Source organism: Grampus griseus (assembly GCF_964374135.1).
Source record: "Grampus griseus genome assembly, chromosome: 20".
Lineage (NCBI taxonomy): Eukaryota > Metazoa > Chordata > Mammalia > Artiodactyla > Delphinidae > Grampus > Grampus griseus.
Window position 1 is genome coordinate 48389119 of NC_139014.1, and position 19621 is coordinate 48408739.

The 19621-nt window shown below is 47.2% G+C and overlaps 1 protein-coding gene and 1 pseudogene across 2 annotated transcripts in view; both read right to left on the minus strand.

The window, feature by feature from the left end:
* Positions 1-8109: 8109 nt before the first annotated feature.
* Positions 8110-19621, minus strand: part of KIAA0753 — a 55618-nt gene continuing 44106 nt past the window's right edge. Inside the window, exons 17-18 of the mRNA XM_082678851.1 lie at positions 18992-19216; positions 8110-9500 (exon numbers count right to left, since the gene is read on the minus strand). Coding sequence (XP_082534977.1) covers positions 9383-9500; positions 18992-19216 — 343 coding nt within the window. The 3' untranslated portion in view covers positions 8110-9382. The remainder of the gene's footprint in view (positions 9501-18991; positions 19217-19621) is intronic.
* On the minus strand, positions 12942-13746 carry LOC309837882 (small ribosomal subunit protein eS1-like; annotated as a pseudogene). Its single transcript has one exon. The product of its transcript is annotated as a small ribosomal subunit protein eS1-like (transcript).

A 19621-nucleotide genomic window follows, 5' to 3' on the forward strand; every position in this document is an offset into this window, starting at 1 on the left:
CGAGGGTCCTGGTGTGTCCCCGGCAGGAAAGTTCTGGGAAGGGGCTGGATTAACCGCACAACTACGTGGAGAGGCTGTCAGTCCTTTCACAGTGCTTTTTAGTCCAGGCTGCCGCAGGCTGTATGGTTTTAAATGTTCCAACGTTACAACAGTTCATACTTGGGAATTAAGCACAACTATGGTTTTCAGAGTTCAAATTATATTTCAAGCTATAGAGAGTAAAATTTAACAACTTGGCCCAAGATTCAGTAGATTTCTGCTCCCCTCCCCACCATGAGTTATTAGAAATTCCTAGGGTGGGGAAATGAGGTTTTTTTCTGTGCATCAAGAGGGAGCATGGCCTAAAAAAGTTAGAGGAAACACTGGTGGAGCTGATGAGCCCCTTTCACTATTGATTTCCTATCAGACCCGTCCCCGCTCTGCAGAAAAGGGGGTAATAAACCCTCCTCTGTCTACCTCAGAGTAAGAGGTTAGAAAATGCTTTGTGATGGGGGCACGGCTTGTACCTAGACGGCTTCGGAGAGAATTACAGGGGAAGAGGCCGGACCCCAGAATCATTCAGTTCAGGGCTCCTTAACCAGGCATCCGGGCCAGCCTGGATCTGGGGATTGCCAGCCCCCTGACATGGCACTGCAGGTGTGTGTGTGTGTGTGTGTGTGTGTACATGCACATATGTGTATGTGTGCATATAATGTGTGTGTGCGCATGTATATGTATGTACACGTGTTTGTGTGTGTACATGTGTGTGTCTGTGTGTGTGTGTTTTCTGAGGAAAGGGCCCATAGCTTTTTCCAGATTTTTAAAGGGATTTTTCCTGAAACAGCAAGAACTCCTATTTCGTCCATCCCTTTGTGCGGATGGGATACAGGCCCCCTGAGTTAGTGTGGGGAGTCTGGGGCATGTTCGTGTCTAACCTGTGAATGATTATGTGAGTTAATTAAAAGCATTGGCAGAGCTAAGCCCGCATCCCTGTGTCCTCCCACGGCAAGGTGGCCTTCTGCCACGCCTGCCACAGGTCACAGGGCTGCAGCAGTGCCCGACGCCTGGGTCTCAGGCCCCAGCGTGCCCTCTCCAGGCAAGGACGACAGGATCAACACTGACAGGAAGGCCGACACCCTGAGGCCCGGCCTAGATTGTCCTCGCAAAGACCCCACGGCTCAGCGGGCCCTGCATCTGTTCCAAACATGCCTGGGATTTCTTTTTGACACTAAAGTAAATGTTGGCTGGAGAGCCACCTACGCGGCTGACGGAGGCTGCCGGCTTCTCATTGGCGGGCCGGGAGGAAATTCTGCAGGTCTCTGAGGCTTGCCCAGACTCCTCCGTCACACGGAGCAGATATAAAATCCATTACCAAGAGCTAATAAAGGCGAGGAGACCAGGCTGAGGACAAGCCGAGGGTGCAGCGGGCCCGGGTGGGCGGGGCTCCGTGGGCTCCCCCTCTGCTGCGCAGCCTTCAATATTTGCCCCTCTTGCGGCACCTCCTTCGGATCCCCATTGTTCTCAGTTCAACAGTTTGGGCAGCGATTCTGTTTCTCATTCACTATAAAAGCCCGTCCCTCCAGACCTCTCGGCACATTTATTGTGAGGCTGGAATTTATGACGGATTGGATTTCAGAGGAGGGATTGATTAAGTACAGATGGAGCACTTGGCAGGGGCCTGGGGCTCCCAGTAGACTCCCCCCATCTGGAAACAGAATAAAGATTAGGAAGCTTGAGCAAGGGGCAATCTGGGGCAAATCCTGCTTTCAAGGGCAGCGAGGGTGGACGCTCTCCCAGGGAAACTGCTTGTTTCTGTTCAAGGGCATCTTCTTGAAGCCGGACAAAAATTCTTTGTCGGCAGGAGTCGTGAGCTGCCAAGGCCACTCCTCACTGCCTCAGATGCACTCAGTCTCAGGCACACAGTCTCCCAGTGCAGGCGTCTCAGCTCTGGCTAAACCCCTCTAGCACCTTAGCCTAATCGCATTATATTCACATATGCCCTTCCCTTTCGAGAGTTCGATCCTTGCCCTTGCTGTTCCCTCTGCCTGGAGGGGCCTTCCCCTACTTCTAAAATTACTAGAGTTTCAATTTTCTTTCAAGGTCTCATTCAAATGCCACGTCCTCCATGAAGACCACCAGGATTGCAACCTTCGCTCAATAAAAATGAGTCACTCCTTTGAACGCACAACCATGCTCTGTTGCTTCCCTCTGTTTCACCTTAATTTTCATTCGCTTAACGAGGGTCTGTGCCTTACTTATCTCTGGATTTCCATAGATGTAGTAAACTTTGCATGACTATTAATGAAAATTAAAATGTGTCTTGTGACCTAGTCTTAAGAAGACATGCTACTTTTTGTAGTGCGCACTGGCAGACTCTCCAGCCTCAGGTAACGCAGCCTCTGTTTTCCTCTGGGAAGCTGCCGCTTCTCCATGTTCAGTCCATGTGGTTGGGATGCTGCTGATCCATCCTCTTTTCCAGATGCACATGTGACTAAGATCTGACCAATCAGAGCACAGGCATTAGGTCGGGGATGGGTCTGTTCCGTGGGTTGGGCCCATCAGACCAATGAGCAGTGACCCTGAAGCCTTCGTGGCACTCCTGGGAGAGAAGGGCTTCTCTCTGCTGAGGTTGCCAAGGGGAAAAATGTCCAGCTGGGGCCGCTGGGGCCCCGCATGACGCTATGTGGGGAGGGGCTACCTGAGAATGATGTCTTGAGGAGGCAAAGGAGGAAATTAGACCGGAGGGCGGGGACACTGGCTTTGCCACTGAGGCTGGCCTGCACAGGGCAGAGGCCTTTTGGGAACAGTGCTTGGCAGGTAGAGCAAAAGCCCAGGTACCGCCCAGGCGAGGGTTGTACCAGCATGTCCAATTCGGCACATGCTCCGGGCACAGGAGGCGAGGCCGCAGCTGTGGCTTCGGCTGCCTTCTGAGCGGATGCCCAGCCTCCGGCCGGCCGGAGCTGCTGGGGGAGGAGCCTGAGCAGCAGGCAGGATGCCAGGGCCCAGGGGGGTCCACGGCGGTACACTGGGAAGAGCCCAAATTTGTAAGCAGACCCAGAACCACTGTCTCGTTGGGAAAATCTCCTTCTCACTTGGCTTCAGTTTTATCTGGAAAACAGGTTAATAATCTCTATTTCAGTTTAGTGTGAGACTCAGATGAGATCGTGTACATAAAGCACCTACCTGGTCAGCACTCAAGCAGTGGACAATTATCATTACTCTGCGGGCTGAGCTCTGGGGAGGGGTCAGCCCCAGCAGGAGCGCAGGGGATGAGGGAGGCAGATGATGAAAACTGAGGCAGCAGCTCAGCTCTGGGCAGCGGGGACGCTGTGTCAGGAAGGTGGGAAATGCATCTTAGTCATCTTTGTAGGCCCCAAGCTAAGCCTAGTGTCTGGCAGAGTGCAGGACCACTTACAGTTACATCTGCTAAGACTTTCTAGACCACCTAAGAATCATCTGCTTGAGAGAAAGACCAAATGGTGTTACAGAATGGAAAGGTCACTAGGTCTGAAGTCAAAAGACGCAGATTGAGTTTTGGTTCTGTCACTGTGTGTCCACATGACCTCTTCATTTCGGTAGACCTTATTTTTTTCATCTGCAAAACAAGGCTAGTGGACTTCCCTGGTGGCGCAGTGGTTAAGAATCCACCTGCCAATGCAGGGGACACGGGTTCGCGCCCTGGTCCGGGAAGATCCCACATGCCGCGGAGCAGCTAAGCCCGTGCGCCACAACTACTGAGCCTGCAAGCCACAACTACTGAGCCCGCGCGCCTAGAGCCCGTGCTCCACAACAAGAGAGGCCACCGCAATGAGAAACCTGTGCACCACAACAAAGAGTAGCCCCTGCTCGCTGCAACTAGAGAAAGCCCGCACGCAGCAAAGAAGACCCAACGCAGACAAAAAACAAAACAACAACAAAAAAACCCAAGGCTAGTAATACTTCATCTGCCTGCCCCTTAAGGATGTGGTCCAGTTCAGAAGGTTCTGGTGGCACTGGGAGCCCTAGAGCAAAGCGTACAGGACCACTGTCCACGGTGCAGTTAGTCCCGTGGCCAAAAGGGACATCTCTCTGAGGCGGCCCAGCGGGATAAGCTGGAGGGGGAACCAGCTGTGTGGCTCAGGGCAGCCAAAGGAATGGCTAACTGTTGCCAAGTGTTTGGCTTCGAGGGCAAGGCAAGAAGAGACACAGGGCTGTGGGCAGGAAGAACACAACAAGAGCAAAGAGGCAAGGAGAGCACTTCAGAAAGAAGGCTGTGAGAACAGCCACAAGCATCCCCCTCCTAAGTCCTCAGTGACAAACCTAAGAGTGAACACTTGCTGAGCACTTACTATCTGCCAGGTGCTCTTCTCAATGTTTGCAAGGATTACTTCCCTTAATCCATACAGTAACCCTGGGTGGATACTACTGTTATCCCCATTTCACAGATGAGGAAACTGAGGCATGGAGGTCCCAGGAGATTTTAACTCGTGGCTCACATTCTTAAGCAGTCTGTGTTACTGCTGGTACACAATGCAGGGTGGCTACAGTGACTGAAAGACAGAAGGGAATGTATTGAAAGGCATTTTGTGAATTGTAAAGTGCTGAGTAGATGTGGGATGGGGTTAAACCCCAAATATTCACTTAACCTCTCTCGGCCTCTCAGTAACTCTCCAAGAACTGTGTTGGACAATCATGGCTAAGGAGAACCATGTTTCCTCCTGGGCCTGGCCCTGGAGCTCGGTCTGTAGGGGCCATAAAGACAAGTGGCTGCACAGGTGCTGGTGGCCAGCCTCATCTCCCCAGCTCTCTGGACTCCCAGCCTCCCATGCCATCTCGAGGAATCATCTGCTGGGGGCCTCCCAGGTAATTCAGCCCAGGCTTAGGGAATCCTGGAGCTGTGGGGCAGATGGCAGAGCCCAAGTGTCCAGGATCTGATCACAGTGTGTCAAGAGCCGGACGCTGCTGGAATTCTCGCATTCCCAAATGGGATGCTGGGTGTGGATAGAGACAGAGCAAGCTTCTAGACACAGGCATGGCGCCCACAGTGGGAGGCCTTAGGCTGACCTCACCCCCACCCAAGGGAAGACAGAGGAACAGTGTGTGGATGGAAGATTCCAGGGAGACAACCAGAGCAGAAGGGAAATGCTTCTGGTCCAGGGAGGGGGCAGTGAGGGAGGCTGGGGAGGGGAGGGCGAGGCACAAGGTGCGAAGACACACCCAGAGGGGGTGCCGAGGGGCCCGGGGGAGGGGTGCAATGGAAGCAAAGGGAGACAGGGCCTGGGGAGGCAAAGGCTGTGACAGAGGGGCTCTGGGACAGGGTGACTTCTCTTGGATCCAGAGCAGAATGGGAGGGGAGCAGCCCCTCAGTCAGCCCCCGGGAGAGCTGGAGCTCAGAGAAGGGTAGGAGGCGCAGGCGTCTTACTCATTTCGTGGCGTCGGGACATGGAGTAGCCCAACCTCCGGACACCTGCTGGGGCATGCGGGTGGGGGATCTGATTCAGTGGGGGGAAGGATGGACTCAGCCACAAGAAAAGTCCCGCTGGGTGGATGGAAAGTCAGCCAGAGAAAAAGGTGAGAGGCAGCAGGTTTGGTTCAAGAAAAATCGATCAGGGTTACCAGGCAGATGGAGCACAGAAACAGTTAAGGGGACTCTAGGAAGAGCAGCAGATAAAGGGGGTTCATCAGAGAGGGTGGGGGCAACTTCGGGGCTCCCTGTTCCAGGCTGAGGGTCAGAGGCCACACTTGAGGCTCTGGGAAGACTGGGGAGAGCAGAGCAGGCCCAGTGTCACAGGAACAGGGCCCTGGGGAGGTTGGCAAGAGGGACCTAGAACCGGAGCCGCAAAGCAAAGAGGAGGCCTGGCCACACAGCCAGCCCAGAGTCATTATCAGAGCTGCGAGCCTGGTCAGGGTGGGACCCTCACTGACGGACGAGTCGACTGACATCACGTGGGCCTGACAGCCAGCCCAGGGCCGACATGGGATTCCCTGGGGCCCCGACCGAGGGAAGCCCTCAGGACGTCTGGTGGAAGCCCTTCCAGGCCAGCCCTCATTATTAGGTTCAACCAACTAATAAACAGATGAGAGATCTCTGCTCTTGAGCCAGCAGAGGCGAATGGGAGAGGCCACTATTTAGGAAGATAGTGGTCACACCGCTGCCTTCCTGCTGCTTCTCATGAGCCCCCAGAACCGAGAGCTCTCCAGCCCGCTGGCCCTCCCAAAGGACGCTCCTGCGGTGACCCGTGCGTGGTGAGCAGACACCCCTGATTTACAGGGTTTGCGGGGAATTCTCATCACTCCCTCAAGTTGCTAAAACACTCCCTCAGAAACGTTCAAGAGTTAAGGAAACTTACATGGCACCACAGAGAAAACCGGAAGCTTTCCGACCGGGCTTAGAGCCCCTTCCTCTCCTCTGGGCCCTGGGGGCTTCGCTCCGATGCTCACTCTTGCCTTCCAGACCCACCAGTGCACAGTTCATGCCTCCTCCAGGCACTGCCTCTGGCTGCCCACTCCCTGCACACACACTCCCCTCAGTTTCAGGGAAGCAGGAACTGCGAGCAAAGGAAGAGAGGGAGGAGAGGCAGAAAGGATGCTACTCACCGCCTCCCCTCCGGCCCCCAGCACCAGCAGGCAGAGGGGAAAGGGACCCCGGCATCAAGGCAGTCATTGCTGCCGTCCCGCATCCACTCCTCTGCCCTCTGCCCGAGCCCTGGGCCCCCGCCAAGCCCACTCTGCAGCAGTTCTGGAAGTTCTGAGTTGGAATCCCCGATGCATCGGCACCTCGGAGATGGGATCTGCAGCTCCTCACAGGCGACATCCTACATCAGGTCACAAAAGATTAACAGAGATGTCTGTGGACTCTGCAGAGATGTGATAGAACCCCCATCGCAAACCAAAACCGACCCCAGGAAAAAGTGTGCCTTCCTTCTTTCATTAACTCAAAAGAATTTACTGAGCACTAACTACATGCTGGGCAGAGGCCTTGCCCTCAAGGAGCTGTACAGACTAGAGGCAAGCATGTAAACAGGTAAGACCCCTAGGGCCAGAGCTGTGAAGCTGGACAGATCAGGAATTTCAGCATGTCCGTCCACTGGGACAGCCTATGTAACGCAGAAATACTACACCCATGCATTTCTCTGTTTCTGAAAATAACGCATGAATAGGGCAGGAGAAAACTGGAGGGGATTAGAGAATAACCTATACAGGATCAGCCTTTGCTCATGAAGAACAAAAATTCTAGAGGTCTGGGATAACTGCAAGGCTATAAACAGGAAAATTTATATTTTAAGGATTCAACTTCCATTTTCAAATGAAAGTTTTTATTTCTTGCAATTTATTTTTGCATCTTTGGAGAACGCTTTGGACGAGGAGGTTCACTGTGGGCCAGGGCTATAAAGTAGACAGCAGACACGGAGGTAGGTGTAAGCCTCACCCACAGGAGCCAGAGACAGGGAGACCCAGCCGGTGGGAGGAGCAGGAGAGATACTGGAAAGATCTGCAAGCAAAGGAGTCTGGACCTGACTCTTCAGCGGACAGGAGGTGCTTAGGAAAGGACTGGTCCAGACAACAGCGTCTAAGACATGTTGAGCGGACACAGGAAGAGGCAGGAGGATGCACTTGAGTGAACTCTCAAAACTCTGACACCTATCTTTACGGGAGTAAGTGAATCCATGACCACGGTGCTGCTGAATACAGGCTTATGCGCTCAAATTATCTCCCCATTCTGTGCCTCATTTGATTCATCTACAAAATGGGCGTATTGATGGTATCTACCACACACAGATATGAGGAGTACGTACGTTGATACAGGGAAGGCGTTTAGAGCTATGCCTGGTACATAGTATGTGCTCAATAAAATGTTAGCTTTTATTATCATTTATTTCTTTCTGGGGGTGGTGAGAGGTGGCAAATAATCCAGTACGCTCATATTAAACATAAAAGTATTCTCAGTGGTTTCTGTAAATCACATTTCACTTTGCCTGGAAAAAAAAAGGAGATGTAAATGTTTTCAAACCGACATGTACATACTTTAAAATATTGAGTTTATTTAAAAAATGAGCACAGTAAAAACTGCCACACAAGTTATCAATAACAGACACTCCTATCAAGTGTACATCTATAACTCCTCAAATAGAGGACCTTTAATTTCCCTTGAAGTCTTTTAAATTCTGAGTTTATATAAAATTAAGCAGGAAAACATTAACATTAAAAAAAATCAATTTTGCACAAATAAGTGTGATCAAGCAGTTTAAATTATCACCTGAAATTCTTGTACTTCAGAGAAAAATCCCAGATGACAACACTATATGTGCTATAAAAGGATTCACATTATTCTGTGGGGTATGTCTCACGTCACTCGTTCTCCACATTTCTTTCACCAAGCCCCAGGCAAAAAAGTGAGGGAAACTTTTTCGAGGCAGTGGCCTTATTTTATACACATTCCTTTTCTTTTTCTGAATCCAGAGTTTCTGAAAACACAGAGGCTTTTCTCTTGCTAAAATATGACTTATAAGACGTTCGAGGACCAAGCTATTGTGGTTCTTAAAGTTTCTTCCTTTCTTGGGGGAGACCCTGTGGTCTTCACGCTACCCAGATCTGTTTTCTCCTCCCACACAGGCTCCTTTTTGGTGTGGAAACATAGCAACTTGTGACCTCAGCAGAGAGGGGGGTGAGCTCTGTACCTCTGACCAGGCCCCAGGGAAGGCCGGCCTCTCCTGATGTCCTCAAACTTCCTCTGAATTCAGAGTTCTGTATATCAGAATATGTCAACCCACAGCGACAAAAGACTTGAGGAACTCAAAATGTGAAGCAGCACCTAGCAACTGAGAATTAGAGAAATGTGTGTTTATTGTTGTACACAGATAACTGCTGGGTTCCTATTTTAATGATGGAGCAGTTTTGGCAGCATAACTAAGTCCTGTGCTCGACACAAGTCTGTAACCCGGCAGGACAGGTGTCCTGGTAGGAAACTGTCAAAGAAGCAAACACGAGCCAGGTGATGGGACCAGAGAGTAATTGCACTTGTGCTGGCATCAAGGCCACCCACAGATCAACAGCAACTTGAATCCCTGTGTGAAGACTTATCTGTTATCTTTCAAAACGCTCTGATCACCAAACTGAGCCAGTGTAATGAACATGGTATTTCAATGGGAAAATTATACATTCAGCAAATATTATACTGTCACAATTGATTCACGTTTCCTGGGCACTGATAAATATAACACAGTCCATCCTAAACTACCAGAACCATTGCTCTGACAATGAGAAGATGCAAAGTGAGGATGGCCTCACTGTCACTTCCTTCCTTTCAGTGGGAAGCACCTTCTGGGCCTGGATGGACAGCTGAGGAAAAAGATTTCCTGTGGCTAGTAGAAAGGGTGGTGCCGCCCCTCACCAGTGACACTGGGGGCCCTGCCTTGGAGAGCCTTTATGTAGCCGCCTCCAAGAATTCTGAGGTGAACACGGCTTCCGCATAATCTTCACACACATCCTGGAATTCAGCAGCCACGGCCCCCAGAGCTTCATCTACAAGCTCTTCTGCAAAGCTGGAAGACAAACAACACAGCTAAAGGTACCTACAGCCAAGCATGGGAGCCATTCTGTTACTCAGCTGAGGAACTTACCAAGTCACTTCTAAGATTTAAATGGAAACTCAAGAGGCCAAGAATAGCCAAGATAATTTTAAAGAAGAAAAACAAGGTGAGAAGCCTGGCTTTCCTAGACAGTAAAATGGTGGTGCTGAGATCCCAAAGTCAGGCTAGAGGGAGGGGCCTGTAATACACACGGGGCGGACCTCACCCTTGAGATGGTTGAAACCAGAGGTGACTGGAAACTAACTAGCTGCAACCCAGCCCCAAGCCAGATCTCCCTCCTACAGCCACCCAACTGCCTGACAGAGGAAAAGGGTGTGGGCCTTCTCTGTGGGGCGGGGGGCAGGAAATTCCAGGTTCCTCTCAACACACACATACACACACACCCATACACACACACACTTTCCCGCCTCCAAACTGTTTGAGAGTAAGTTGCAGACTTGATATCCCTCAGGTACTTCTGGGTACATTTCCTAAAAACAAGGACATTCTCTTAAATAACCCTGACACAATTATAAAAATCTTAACATTAACACGGATACAATACTATTATCTAATCTTACCTACAGACCTTTTTCAAATTTTTGCCAACTGTCCAAAAAATGTCCTTTAAAAGAAAACATTTTCTAGTCCAGGATTCAATGCAGGATGACATGTTGCACTCAGTGGCCACATCTCTTTAGTCAATTTTCATCTAGAATCGTTGTTCAATCTGTCTTTCATGACCTGAACATTTTTTGAAGAGTAAAGGCTATTTTTTTGTTGTTTTAGAATGTCCCTCAATTTGGGTTTGTCAGGTTCAGGTTCTACATTTTGGGGACAAATGTCCAGAAGGGATACTGTGTCCCTCAATACATCTATTTGTCTTACTATGATGAGTGCTAATTTCTATCACACAGTTACGCTGATGTCTGCCAGGTTTCTCCCTTGTAAAGTCACTATTTTCCCTTTGTAATTAATACTTATATTGCAGGGAGATACTTCGAGACTATGTAAATATTCTGTTTCTCATCAAACTTGCTGAATCAATTATTCCAGGGTTGCCAACACTGATCTTCTAATTCTGTCATTCCCAACTACATGGAAGAGCTTTCCCTTCTCTATTACTTATTTATGTATTTATATCGGCTTGGTCTTACACATTCTTATTTTATTCAACAGTTTGTAATCTGTTTCTATTATTACTTATTTTGATACTCAAAGTGTCCCAGATTGGCCAGTAGGAGCCCCTTCAAGCCAGCTCCCAGGTCCTCTTGACACGTCCCCATCATTCTTTGAACACTTCCTTTCTGCCACAAGATGATGTTTCAGCCTCATCTTACATTTTCCCAGCCCCAGTCTTGGAATCGGCTATTTCTCCAAGGAGCCCTGGTACCTTTTCATGGAGAAGAGTATTTAGAAACCAAATCTGGGTACTAAGTGTGGTCATTGCTACTAAGTGTGCCATCGCTTCTAGGCCCTCTCAGCAGATAGACTCGGACAGACAAACAGACACATAGACACACACCCCATGTCTATTTCTATATCTAACAAAAACCATAAATTCATAATACCTCCAATCCCACTTCTAAACAGGGGATTCATTCTAGCCTTCCCCCAGAAACCTGGCTCTCATTATTCACAATATACTTAGTTATTTGATCAACCCTAAAATATAGAGAAAGTAGTTTTAGAATTGTTAACCCACGCTGCTGGGTAAAAGAAACCTACTTATTAGAATCTAATATGTGTTTACAGTCTTTTTGTCTTTAGCCAGAAGGTACAGAGTCAAAATACTGCATTCAAAAGTAACTCAGGGGCTTCCCTGGTGGCGCAGTGGTTGAGAGTCTGCCTGCCGATGCAGGGGACACGGGTTCGTGCCCCGGTCCGGGAAGATTCCACATGCCGCGGAGCGGCTAGGCCCGTGAGCCATGGCCGCTGAGCCTGCGCGTCAGAGCCTGTGCTCTGTAACAGGAGAGGCCACAACAGTGAGAGGCCCGCATACCGCAAAAAAAACAAAACAAACAAACAAAAAAAAGTAACTCAGACAAGGCCTTATCTGTATGTATCCCTTTAGTATGGTTATTTCTTGGAAATACAGTTAGTGTCATATTTCTTTTTGTATTCCAATTTAGGGTCAACCTTCACTGCCCGCCCCCATCCTTGATGATTTGGAGGGATGTACAGGAAACATTAACAGTTCCAAAAGTCAGAATTATACAAAAGAGGTAAACGAAGATAAGTGTCCTTCCCCTTCTCTCATCCCTTCTACCCCAATTCCTGTCCCAGTTTTATTTTGGCTAATCTGACAATCTTTCGTCTTTTAATTGGTGGGTATAGTTCTTTCTCACTTAATGTAATTCTGATATATTTGAGCTTCTACTACTAGAATACTACGTACTTTCTATTTGTCTATTTGTTCTCTCTTCTTTCTTGCCTTTTTTTGTGATTGTTTAAATTACATTCTTTCCTCACTATTAACTTGGATTTTAAACACTCTTACTATTCTTTTAGTGGCCACTCTAGATTACAATAAGCATCCTTGACTTAGAGTCTAACATTAATTGATATTCTTACCATTTTCCCAGACAATGCAAGAACCTTCTTAGAATATTAACTCTATTTATCCCCTTCCCAATTCATATGCTATTTTTGTCGTGGATTTCAGATGTATATATACATACATACACACACCCATAAGACATCAGTTTTTTGTTTTATACAGTCAATATTCACTTACCTACATGTTGACTTTTTCTTAATTCATGCCTTCCCGTATTTCTGACTTTTCATCTGTGACTGTTTTTGCTCTGCCTGAAAAATACCCTTTTAATGTTTCCTATAGTGACGGTCTACTGGTAATAAATTTTCTCAGCTTTGTTTAGAACCTTTATTGCCTTCCTTCTTGAAACACATTTCACTGGGCTTAGATCCAGATTGGTAGCTTTCTCTTTTAGAACTTTAGAAAATACACCAGGTCATCCAGCTTCCATTGTTTCTGTTTCTCCTTTTTCCTTCCTCTGGCTGATTTTAAGATTCTCTCTTTGTCTTTCATTTTCCAGCAATACTGTGATATGCTACATATGGATTTCTTTTATTTTTCTTGCTTGGGGCATTTAGAGCTTCTTGAATCTACGGCCTGATGTCTTTTGTTATTTGGGCAAGTTATCAGCCGTTCTCTCTATGGATGTGGTTTCTGCCCCATTCTCCCTCTCTCCTCTCCTTCTGTGACTCCAGCCACATGGATATTAGACCTTGTCCCTTTATCCTCCACGTCCCTCATCCTCTCTTCTTTATTTTCATCTTTTTGTGTGTCTCCGTGCATCACACTGGATATTTTCTTCTGTCCTATGTCCCAAGTCTCTAATTTTTTTTTTCATAAATAAGATCTTTTGTCACCATTAAAAGTCTGAATTTTCAGCAGATCCTTGGCTCACGTCCATCAGCTCGTTCAACTCGAGCACCTGCCTCGTCCCCAGTAGCTTTTCCAGAACAACTGCCTTCACCAAGTAGCTCCATGAGTTTTCCCAATTCAAACTTGGGCTTCTTCAGCATTTTTACCTTTCTAACAATGACATCATGGAGCAGATAAACAGATTGGCAAGCCTTTTCTATGTCTTTTCCAATGCTGTCTGGAATCAATTTATCGACCACCTCTTTCAAGTCATTTGTCTGCACCTCTCGGGTCATGATTTCCCTCATCTTCTTGCGGATCTGGCGGACCTGCTGGTGCTGGGCATAAAAGGTCTTCCGAATCTGACTGTTGCATTTTTTAGTAAAACCCACACAGAATAGATGAAGCAAATAACCATCGGTAGTCTTGACATCAACATGAGCTTCAATCATGGTCTGACATTTTTTTGACCATGGGAGCACATTTTGTCATGGGTAATATCCATGCCACGGAAATTAGTCAGGCAGTTTTTGCCCTGAACATCCTTAGTAATTAGCTTGAATTTTCTAAATGCAAACTCATCATTCTGCAGATCAGCAAGGCTCACTTCAAAAACACAACACTTGAGACCGTCAGATGCGATTTTGGTTCCCTGAGTTCTCGTGACTAGTGTTTTCCCAATATCTCTTACATTGAACATAGCTGGTGCTTCCACATCATAGCAATCTTTCTTAGAAAATGGGTCAACCACTTTCTTCTTGGCTCCCTTTTGGCTGCCTTTCATAAGACGCCTGTTCTTGCTGACGCCATGGTGCTGCTCAGAGAGCCAAAAGGCTCTAATCTTTTCTTTTGATGTGTCTAATTGGCTATTAAGCCCATCCAATGAGCTGCTCATTTCAGAATTTGTATTTTTCAGTTCTCGAACATCCACGTGGATTTAGTTTAGTTCCCAGTTCTCTGCTAAAATTCTAAAGTGTGTCCTTTATCTCTATGCACATAGTAGGCACAGTTATTCCAATATCTGTGCCCAGTGGCTCTGATATGTGGAGCTGCTGTGGGTCTGGTTCTTGTTATTGTCATGTCTCTCTGTTGCCTGCCTTTTTTTTTTTTTTTTTTTTACCATATACCAGACACTGAATTTGAAAATTGCAGAAATAATTTCAATCCTAAGATGATATTATAAATCTTCAGAGAAATGTTAAGTTTGCTTCTGCTCGGTGCCTGCGGGGCAACAATCTAGAATCACCTCAACGCAATCTCAGGAAGTGAGATGACGTGGAACTGAGTGGAGTCCTGAGAGGGCCTGCCGGCTTCCCGGTCACCCTTATTCCAGAGTGCCACCCTTCAGGGTCCCAATCAGAAATGAGGGAAGTTCATCAGGCCAGTTCCCCGCCCTTGGCAAGCCCTTAATTTCCACCTCTGTCCTCTGATCTGAAAAGGCCACTGAAAGTACCATTCATCTTCCTCCAGAACCGCCAATCCAGTGCCAGACAAGGGCTAACCTCCCTGGGTCTCTGTCTCCTCAGGATCCTGGCCCAGTTATTCTTCATTACCTAGTTAACTTCCTGGTGCCTTCAAGCATGTACGTTTTATTTTTAATCTAGCTTTTCTATTAACAGTTATCCTCAGTGGGAGAGGCGGTCCAAAATTACCAACTGTGTCATTACTAGAAGCAGAAGTGATTACTTTGTTTTTATGCTTGCTTTGCTTTCTATATTCCTATCACTAATTCATCCTCAAACTATGAGAGAAACACAAAGGTGCTCCCAATACATTCAAACACATGAGGTAATGTATCTGCTTTCTTCTTCTTTTTTAACCTTCCTCACGCTGGCTTCCCCTGCTGGAAACTACTCCTCCTGGAGCCCTCTGTCCTCCTGACTCCAATCTATACTAGCTGCTTTCTATGCTCACTGAAAAATTCTCTCAGAAATAGCTCTTCCCATTTTCTTGCAAGTTCCACGTTGGGGTCTTAAGTTTCCTAAATCCCGTCTTCCTCTTTCTCAATGTGCACCTTGTGCTGGTGGTACACACCTTCTGGTAGCTTACTGAGAAACAGTGCATGGGAACTACATTTTTGGACACTTTGCATACCTTAAACTGTCTATATTCTACCCTTTTATTTAATCAATAATTTAGCTGAGCACAGAATTCTAGGGTAAATATGGGAGGTATGCTCTAATATCTTCTAGCAGGGTTGCTACTGACAACAATATGCCATTCTCATTTCTGATTATTTGAATGTGCCCAGTTTTAACTCTCTGGAACCTTCTGTCATCTTCTCCTTACATTGGGATGCCCACCTATCCTTTGCACAACAGCATGCCGTGATGTGTTCTGTTCTGTTTATTTATTCACTCACTCACTCACAGTGGGCAACTGGCGAACCCTTCCAATCTAGAGACTAACAACCTTCTGGGGATTTTTCTATAGTATTTCCTCAATAATTTTCCATTCCTCCTTTTTCCCTGTTTTCACATTCTGGAACTCCTATTATGCAGATGTTTTCTCTGTTATAATAGCCTATGTAGCTTTCATGGTTTTCAGCAAATGTCTGGGTCTCTTAGCAATCTGCTATATTCAAGACTGAGAGTTTCAACTAAGCCTCCTACTTTCTGACTCCCCTGGACCCACGCATCTAGTGCTCCTCATTCCTGAGTCTTACCAAGGTTCTTCTGCACAAATCAGTCAGGCTCCACCCTCATCAGGCACTTGGCTCTCTCTGGTCTGCTAAGTCACTTGCCATTTCTCTAACTGCTTTGTGGCTTTCAAAATTTTCTTGCTATTTCTTATTTGCTGTCATCTATGGTTTCATGCCTTTTATCTAGTCTTTCAGTGGCATAGAGTGGGCTAGGGATATAGGGAGTAGAGATAAATCATATGTTCAATCTGTCCTTTTCTTTTCTTTTTTTTTTTTTTTTTGCGATACGCGGGCCATTCACTGTTGTGGCCTCTCCCGTTGCGGAGCACAGGCTCCGGACGCGCAGGCTCAGCGGCCATGGCTCACGGGCCCAGCCGCTCCGCAGCATGTGGGATCTTCCCGGACCGGGGCACGAACCCGTGTCCCCTGCATCGGCAGGTGGACTCTCAACCATTGCGCCACCAGGGAAGCCCTCAATCTGACCTTTTCAACCAGAAGTCTCCTGATTTGTTTTTCAAACAAGGAACCTTTAAGAGTTTGCTTTCATTAAAAGCATTATCACCTTAAGCCTTCCCTTCCAGAATGACTCTTTTATTTACATCCAGTTTATATCACCTGCCCCATTTGACCACTGGAACAGTGCTTTTCTCGTGGAGGGAGGAGTGGAGACATTAAAAGAAGGAGAAAAACTCAGCTTACTTCTCCCTCACCCAGAGGCTATCAGATGAAGTCAACTGTCTTTGGATACTTTTTCAAGATTTGATCAATATACTTCTCATCTTTGGAACACTCAAATTAAGAAACAAAACAAGGGAGATCAAAAACAGAGCTAGAATATTTAGATGTGCTGTCACTTGAGGGTCAAGGACAGGAGAAGAGAACATCCGTGAAATTCAGGCGTATTTTAATAGATCTGACCTCAACATCTTAACCTATTAGTCCTTATAAACTGAGAGAGCTTTTCCCTACATCTACAAAACAACTATGAACAAAATGTATCGTTAATCAAGTGGTAAGAACATACAAGGAACAGTCTATCTTCCTTAGCTTATTTTGGACTTCCCAAGATGCCAGTTAGCCTAACCAATCCAGACAGGTTCTGTGCAAACCAGTGAGTATGCTACAGGACTGCGTGTTAACACACGGAAGCAAGTCAAGTGTACCTACTCTCCTCTCCAGAAAATAAATGCGCGTCTCAACAGAACAAAGGGTCTCATATGCTTTGAAGGGTATGTATATTAAGAGAAGTCCCAGGACTTCAGGCTAAGCCTGAGAGATAGAACATAAGTGATCATCTCTGATCTCACCCAAAAGCCCACCAAAATAAAAGGAGATAAATGAACACAGAAATCTGCAAGGAGAAAAAGACAAAACTAGATGAGAAATGTCCAAGATTTTCGGAAGATAAAAAGCACATGGAAGAATCAAAATTGACTCAGCGGTACAGAGGAAAAATACAGAGGAAGCTGACACCTTAGGGTACATAGAGGGAGACGCCAAGGAAAAGCAAGCTGATCTCACAAAACACGTCTCACAGAAAGATTCTGGAAGTAAGAGAACCAGGAACCATGAAAGTGGAATGAAGGATCCGGTAGGAAATGAAGCAACTGGCTGAGAATCTGCAGAACAAGTAGTTAGACTGATGGGTCTCCATGTCTGCTCCTGGCAGCTACCTGACGATCCCTGCTTGACCCCCACAATAAAAGGAAGGTATATTCTTTGGAAAAAATAAACCAGTAATTTGGGGCTTTCCTGGTGGTGCAGTGGTTAAGAATCCGCTTGCCAATGCAGGGGACACAGGTTCGAGCCCTGGTCCGGGAAGATCCCACATGCCGCGGAGCGACTACGCCCGTGCACCGCAACCACTGAGCCTGCACTCTAGAGCTCGTGAGCCACAACTACTGAGCCCGTGAGCCACAACTACTGAAGCCCGTGCGCCTAGAGTCCACGCTCCGCAACGAGAAGCCACCGCAATGAGAAGCCCACGCACCACAATGAAGAGTAGCCCCTGTTGGCCGCAACTAGAGAAAGCCCGCATGCGGCAACGAAGACCCAACACAGCCAAAAATAAATAAATAAAGTAATAAACCAGTAATTTAAAACCCAGCCAAATCATCAATCAAGTATGAAGATAGACACCTTCAAACATTTTAAGTCTCAAGAAATGTCCTCTAATACACAAAGCAGTATAGGCTCCATCAGAGTAAGAGAGTAAACCAAGAAAGAGGAGGACACGTGCAAACAGAAAACAAGGATCCTAACATGGGAGGGAGAATCGCATACTCAGTGTGGTTCCCAGGACCAGAACCACACTGCAGACCTAGAAAGCGGCTGGGCCAGACTGAGGCAGAAGGAAAGAGGGCCTCAGGAGAAAGAGTCGGGGTGGAGGCGAGAAACAGAGATTAATCAACATATCTGATCATGAGGAAAATTATGTTCAGACGTGTTGGCTAGTATGTGGGAAACGATAACAAACACATAAAAGAATAGGCAAATTAAAAAGAGGCAGTTATTAAATCCTGGAATACGTTTGAAACTTGTTCAAGAAAGAAATGTCATCATGGTATACTGCTTGGCGCAATGATGAAGATTATCTGCACGTATGTAATAAAGTGATGCTCATGAGGAATTTAAATTTGGGCTCCATTTTAAGAGAAGGAATTTACACACATCTTTCAATTAACTATTTACGTAAAAGAAGGCTACCCATTCTTCAAATATTTAGTAGCAGTGGGACTGTTTTCTGACTCCACAAAACTCCCCTTCTTAGGGGAGGTGACAGCCAGAAGGAGGAGGTTAAGTGTAGCAAAGTCTGTAGGCCTGCTGCTCCTACTGTAAGTTTTTTTTGTTTTTTTTTTTTTTGCGGTATGCGGGGCCTCTCACTGTTGTGGCCTCTCCCATTGTGGAGCACAGGCTCTGGACGCGCAGGCTCAGCGGCCATGGCCCACGGGCCCAGCCGCTCCGCAGCATGTGGGATCCTCCCGGACCGGGGCATGAACCCGTGTCCCCCTGCATCGGCAGGCGGACTCTCAACCACTGTGCCACCAGGGAAGCCCCCTACTGTAAGTTTGTCCCGAACGTGAAGATTTCATGATCATAACTGTTTCCTGCCCAGTAATAATCTGTGTTCTCTGATGACACAGCCCTCAGTAACAGCAACAGGAAACCTGTCCTGTCTTGAATATTGTGCCTCTACCTAAGGAGGGGAGTCTGCAGAACGCTCCTTTGGATGCCATCAGCCATGCAGTTTTCCCATCTCCTCTCCCTGAAGAGAGGCATTTAGCAGCGAAAGCCTGTTCACTAGCCCCGAAGCAGCCACTGGAACTCCAGGGCGCAAAAGCACGGCCTGAGACCCTGGCCAGGCCTTTCTCCAGCCTTTCCGTAAGTTGACACGTGGCACCCAGTTCCTCAACAAAGCACAAACCTACTGACCTTTCAGCTATCAGCCACGGGTTGAAGGAGCCCACAGCCTCGTGCGCAGTAACCCGGAGGTACTGCTCGAAGCGGCGGCAGTAGTCACCAATGCTGCGCCGCATGCCCCGCGGGACAAAGAGGGCAGCTCGGCCTTCCTTCTGCTGAGCATCTTCTGAAAGGGAGAGAAGGGGATTCTCTCTTTTTTCCGGTCTCTCCTCTGTTCCCACACTTTCATCTAGAGAACTGAGAGCAAATAAAAATGATGAGAGCATTCAAAATCATCTGCAAGCGAGGGTAAACTGTTAATTCACCCTGATGGTTTGACAACCAAAGGTTTACCTCCATTTCCCTTCCTCACACTGAACAAAACGCAACATCTTATCACCACTCATTGTTTCTCCTTTACACCGGACTAACCCTCCACACAGGAGGAACATGTGTCCCACGGACAAAAGAATTCTTAAAGCAGATCTTGCAGTAATTACCTGCACAATCACCTGTGCCAGTGTGATGCTTTCAATCGTAAAAACCAGCTAAACGTTACTGAAAGGATCCTTAAGATGCAACACACTCAATGCCCATCTTATAAGCACTCCTATTTTACTGGGCCATCTTGGAGTTTGTCAAGATCTTGGTCAAAAGGAGAAT